The 6,634-nt window shown below is 40.7% G+C and overlaps 1 protein-coding gene across 1 annotated transcript; it reads left to right on the top strand.

Annotated features, from left to right (window-relative positions):
* The first annotated feature begins 1,993 nt into the window (after window positions 1-1,993).
* On the top strand, window positions 1,994-2,834 carry LOC107702148 (uncharacterized). The gene has a single exon (XM_016504388.1). It carries the CDS (start codon window positions 2,109-2,111, stop codon window positions 2,832-2,834), a length of 726 nt encoding a protein of 241 aa, XP_016359874.1. The 5' UTR covers window positions 1,994-2,108.
* Window positions 2,835-6,634: the final 3,800 nt, after the last annotated feature.

The raw sequence follows: 6,634 nt of genomic DNA, 5'->3' as shown, positions 1-6,634 counted from the left end.
TGGGGGGGGAGGAGCCTTTCTGTCTCTCTCTTTCTCTTTCACGTGAACACACACATACACACATTTTGACACGGTAACTTTCTTCTCCACTGCTTATTATCGCCATTTCTGTTGTTCCTCTAATTAAAATAACATATTTAAAGGCGGACCTGATGGTGTTAGATATAATGCTCTGTATTGTCCTAAATTATGTCATGCATATGCAAAAAGATATGTACATAAATGCATAAAACCTTTTGCTATTTCTCTGAACTATGCTTTTTTTATTGTTTTAATCTAAATGTAACTGAATCTCGTGTATTTTCAGGGCTTTTGTTTTTCATTATTTTAGTTTAGGATCTTGTTTTGATTTTTAGATGATGCAATTTTGTATACATCTTTTATTATTTATCAAAATTTCTCTTTTCTGTAAATAAATGGAGCAATACATTCAAGATGCATCATAATTTAAGAGCTGGGAGGAAACAATGAGCATTAAAAATGTACATAAATGCATAAAAAATCTTTGCTGTTTATCTGAACTGTGTTTTTCTTACATTTTTTATCTAAATTTGACTGAATCAAATTTCAGTTTTTAAAATTACATTTCTATTATATTCTGTTTTGGAACCCACTGAGAATGAATTACGAATTCAGTCCTTGCACACTGAGTCCGAAATTTTCGTATACGTTTTTTCGTATTCGTCATCCTAAAAATGTGTCACGCAGAGAAACCTTGCACACTGTTCGCAAAACAATTCAAAATGGAGTCTTCAAGCAGTGAAGATGATTTTGCTGTCCTCTCTCTTCTTAAAAAGAGAAAAAGAAAGAGGAAATATTGGATCCATCATCCAATCCAAGGAGAGTTCCACCTCCTTATCAAGGAGCTGCAGGATTATCCCGGGATATCCCATGTCAGTGGCTCAGTTTGATGCTTTGCTAGCGATACTGGAGCCACATATTGAAAAAAAAAAATTCCGTGAACTTAGTGTGCAAAGACCATAGACTGTATAAAAACATGGACGTAGTGTCCGTGACGTCACCCGTAGATTTCTGGAGAGCGTTTTTGAAGCTCAAAAGTGGGCGGAGGTGGCCGTCGCCATCTTGGTAGCGCGTCACCGCGTGTCACTCCCAGATAATCGAAAATGGGCAAAGAGGCGGGAGCAGGTTGGTGAAGCCACGCCCACCTAGCTCGACGGTGGTGACAGCAGTGGCAATCCACCTGTCACTCAAGTGGCCACGCCCTTAATTATGCAGAACTTTAAGGCTTAATATAATTTAAACGGATGAGTTATAAAAAAATTCACCCCCCTCACAGTTGTCATGAAGGGCAAAATTAGCTATATAGACCAAAACCACTTTTTGTACCAGGCTGTAAACATGTTTTTTTCTGCTGTAAAGTTGGGCATTTTAACATGGGGAGTCTATGGGATTGACTCCCTTTTGCAGCCAGCCTCTAGCGGCCAGTTGACGAATTACAGTTTAAGTCACTTCCTTGTTGGCTTCACGAGAGAGAGCGGGAGGTTGCCACTTGGCAAGGACCTATACAGTGCTTTGTGCAGCGACAAGAAGTGATCATCTTGTCAGACGCCATTCTGGATTTTGGCGTTCGCTTGTACGGTGGCTCTGAATTGTCAAAACATCTCTCAAAATGCTTGCTACGGATGCGAAAAACGCAGAAAATCAAACCTGATCCGAATTTTTTGATGACAAACGAAAGTTTCGAAGGCAGTGTGTAAACGACACAACGTGAGATCGTATTTATTTTTTAACGTGCGAAAAATTCGGACGAAAATTTCGGACTCAGTGTGCAAGAGCCTTAAGAGTCAAATAAGATTGCGTAAACTGTAATTTTCTTATTTTCAGGGTTTTTGTTTTTCGTAATTTTAGTTGTTTTGGTTCTTAGTGGACTCTTGTTTGATTCGTTTTGGTTCTAAAATACCATTAAGCAATTTTGTATGCATCCTTTAGGATTTGACGAAATATTCTCTATTGTCTGCAAATAAATGAAAGATTTCTGAATTGCGATTCCGCTTAGTTGTAGTTCTCTGTTCACGTCCACCTCCTCTTTCCTCCACAGGACCAGTGCCGTGGATGGTTGGGTGTTAGTGCGTGTTTGTTTTGCTCTGATGGCGAACATGAGCAGTAGTGTGTGCATGGAAACCCCACACACTCATGGCCACACCCATGGCCACACCTACAACTATAACCCCACCCCCGGGCGGGACTTTCCTCTGCAGATCGACTCGTGCGTGAACCCCGTGTTGGACTACAGCGCGCAGATGGAGCGATACCGCTCATTTGCCACCTTCTATAAGAACAGCACAGCCGCCGCGGCCGCTGCTGCCGCCACCCCATTTCCCCAGAACGCCAAAATCACCCGAATCGCCACGCCCCTCTTCCCCTCAGCCCGCCTGTCAGCGATGCCACCCTGGCCCTGCGACAACGCCATGCTATGGGGGCGAAAGCCCACCTCGGTTAATGTTAACGGACCTCACACACATCGGACTGGCATGTCGAGGGCGGAGCCGGTGAACATGCACATGTCCGCCAAACACATTCCACAAGACTCCGCCCTCCCGATGGGCGCTGACAACTTCCTGTCGCCGCTAGCTGCGGAGCAATGCTGCGGTCTTCCCGTAACGGGGGCCGAGTGCATGAACCGACTGAAGTGCCCGCCGCCTAGTGGAGCCGGAGAGGCAGACCGAGGCGGGACATTCGGAGGGATGCCCCCGTTGGGGGGTCTGTCGCTGCCACCGGGGGTCATCGTCATGACGACGCTTCACTCCGGTGCAGGGTCGTCGGGGGTCACGATGTCAGACAGCGCGTTTCAGATAAATGCTTGTGCTCTTTAAAGTCGGATGGATTGTTATTGGCTGTTTTTATCATTCACCACCAGGAAAAAAATATTCTGAAAGTGATTCCAACAATATCATTTCTGTGTCGATATAGTTGTGGTGCGGACTTCATTATTCTCAAAGAATTAAAACATATCATTATAGTTATCATCCTTGGTGTGGACAGGCTTTAAGAGTTTGTTTGGAGTCTCCCTGGCACTGCATTTGGGATGTCTCCATATAATTAAAGATGTGCAGTGCTGGGGAGGGTCCAGGTAATGTTTAAGAACATTACATTTATGCATTTGGCAGACGCTTTTATCCAAAACAACTTACACTGAATTCAAAATGTAAATTTTTATCAGTTCACACATTCCCTGGTAATTGAACCCAAAACCTTGATGTCGCCAATGCCATGCTCTAATGTTTGAGCTACAGAAACGCCTTAGTAGCAAGTAAACTAGATATCCAAGACATCTACACATGGTTCAGAGTAATATGCAATCAATGCAAAAAATGTGTGCTGTGTCAGTTCATGAAGTACCAACTATTTGCAAAAACTCTTGGTCAACTAGTTTACGTGCTACTTTTTTTCAACAAAACTCTTGTTGTTCAATTCTCACAAACTTTTATCAAATCCAGTGACTAAAAGTTTCATAATTACATTTATGCATTTAGTAGACGCTTTTATCCAAACAGAAACAAAAGCAATTCATCAAAGAGCCAACAATAATCATTACATAAACAGTCGTCTCAGCTAACGGAAACACGGTTGCGAGGGCCTTTGCATAGATGGTCTGGTTGGTCTGTTGTTTTCATTTTCCCAATTTAATTCTTATTTTTGATGAATCAATATTTTGAATCATTGCATCTTATTGTGAAGATGATTCACACCAAACAGCTAAACTGGAATCTGTCCAGAATTCCCACTATCTCCTGTGTCTTCCCTCAGAGAGCACCATCGGCAGGAGCCACCGACACCTTCCGCTGGTTCTTCTGAAGAACACGCCACCAATCCACGTCATAAAACCGGACTTGGAACACTAGAAGATCTGCAGGTCATACACCTACGATCTACCCCGAGGTCTGATCATACGGTTCCGCAATCAGGGACTCTCACCGTCCTCTTCTCTTACTACCCCTTCCCCTCAGGACTCACTGTGGCCTGTTTAGCACTGGGGGCGGGGGGTGTCAGGTGCACATGCCCCACCGGAGAGACGTCGAGGGCAAGTCTCTGGGTCTCAGACTGACCTCACCTCAACCAAACACCAACGGACGTAGAGAAACAGAGACTTGAATTCAGTCGTATCAGGACCCCATCCGTTTTTGTAAGAAAAATATCCATATTCAAAAAGTAATAATCATTTTAATGTAGCTTGCGGCAGCAGTTGTACCCAGAAGCAGTTACGGGCGGATGACGTATGAGGTCAGCGCTGTGCATGCGCTGGTGAGTCTCGTGAAAACCAACGTTTGTTAACAGGAGCAAAGGAAGCAAAGTTTCCTTACTTTAGCAAAGGAAAACCAGTCTCCTCTTGGCTTATATCGAAATCCTCCGACATTCTTCTTTACAAATCCTTGTTTAGTACTTCTAATAAGTGACCGTTTTTTGTTTTGATCTCTCCGCTGCGCTTCCGCGTTCGTCACTTCTGAGCGGCGCATGCGCAACGCTGACCTCATACGTCATGCTCCCGGAGCTGCTTCCGTGTACAACAGTGAGCGCAAGCTACATTAAAGTGATTATGTTTTGAATATGGATATTTTTCTTACAAAAACGCATCGATTCGCTACAGGAGGCCTTTGTTCACTCCCCGGAGATATGTGAGACACTTTTTTTTAATAGATGGGCACTTTTTATTGAAAGATCAAAGACAATTTTTAATATAACTTTCAGATTTGTCTGAAAGAAGAAAGTCATATACACCTAGGATGACTTGAGGGTGAGTAATTTATGGGCTAATTTTCATTTTTGGGTGAACTAACCCTTTAAAGGAATAGTTCACCTGAAAGCGAATATACAGTCATCATTTACTCACCCTCATGTCATTTCAATCACTCGCTTTCTTCTGCAGAAGACAAAAGGAGGTTATTCGAAGAATATGCATTGAAGCAACTGATGTCTGTCAAACTCTAAAATCACGAGACAAACAGCATAAAAGCAGTCCATACGATGAATGCACTATATTATAGGTTCACTGAAGTCATATGATAGTTTTGTGTTGGGAAAAGACATCTGTAGTCATAAATAATCATTTGACCTCCCTTTCATTTGATTGAAAGGAACAACCAGGATAGTCCTTAAAAATTCTCCTTGTTCCACAGAAGAAAGCAAGTCACAGGTTTGGGGCGAATAAATGATGACAGAAAGTTCATCTCTGAGCGAACAATTCCTTTAAACCACCTTTCTGTTGCATGGGTAGAAAAGTGTTTTGTTTTTAACTAAAGACTTTAAGAAAATAACTTTGTTTATTGCTGTTGTGACGCCTCACTGTCTTGATGGATAAGAGACTCTTAGGATGGCTTGTTGATTAAATGTGATCCTTTTTGAACTGTGACTTTCTGTGCGTCTCCTTTATTTGTGCAAAACACCCCATCATGCATTTATACACCACTAACATGTTTTGTGAAATGCATAATGCTTGCAAAGGAGTCAACAAGAGGTTCGATTTAAGCTAGATAACGCGTATCCGAGGGCTGACGGTGTGACGTGATAAGATGTCACTCGGAGAGCGTTTAAATGGCGTTTCTAATTCTGATCCCTTCAAGCACAGATGAGCAGGAAAAGATGGCGGAGGCATATCTCGGCGTTAAAGCGCTCAGCACATCACTGTACATGTCATCTCTTTATTGTTGGGCCTCTATGACGACTCCCATGTTGCTAGGCAACATGAATTATAATGACATGAAGTCCTGTGTTCTAGAATGAGGGAGGGGCTGAGATGCCTTCACTCTGCCTGAGATTTACATCACACACGTCGCCTTTGAGTGTGTGTGTGTGAGGAACAAAGACATATTGTCTTGCCATATATATATATATATATATATATATATATATATATAATGTAGGCAGTTATCGGCATAATTGGCCATTATTGCTATCACAACAACACAGTAAAGTAATTTTGTATTGATCATTGTGGTAAGAAATTAGAATAAGCAGAAAATTTTAGTGTACCAGAGAGAGTGAGTGTGTGTGTGTGTGTGTTTGTGTGTGTGTGAGGGACAAAGACATTCTCCTGCCATATATATATATGTGAAATTATGTATTTTTTTATTAAATCTCACTATATACTTACAAATCAGAATATATAATTTGTTTATATATTCTGATTTAATATGGATAGAGAGATAGATACACATACATATTTAAGAAATAATTCATTAAAATTGTAAATCCTAAAATCTTAACACATATATAAAAATAACATATATATCAAAATTATATGACTCAAAGGTTGACATTACTTTATACAAATTAATCTCATACATCATGGGGGAACTAATCAAGAAATAATTATGTAAAATCTTGCTACAAACTTATAAATCAATATATGTCTAAACCCTATCTGTAAAGTCTTACTATTTAAATTTTTGAAACTATTTTAGTATTACATCTCAGAAATCAGAATACATATCTATAAATCAGAATATATACAGTATATATATATATATGGGGAAACTAAACAAGAAAAAATGACGTCAAATTGTAAATCCTAAAATCTTAGCACATATGTAACATCTATCTATCTATAAATTACAGATGAATTGCATAAATCATGGAGATTATATATATACACACACACTCTCTCACACACACACAC

Source organism: Sinocyclocheilus anshuiensis, unplaced genomic scaffold, assembly GCF_001515605.1.
Source record: "Sinocyclocheilus anshuiensis isolate Anshui unplaced genomic scaffold, SAMN03320099.WGS_v1.1 scaffold1762, whole genome shotgun sequence".
Lineage (NCBI taxonomy): Eukaryota > Metazoa > Chordata > Actinopteri > Cypriniformes > Cyprinidae > Sinocyclocheilus > Sinocyclocheilus anshuiensis.
The sequence above is the reverse complement of the archived record's forward strand: the minus strand, read 5'-3'. Positions and strand labels throughout refer to the sequence as shown.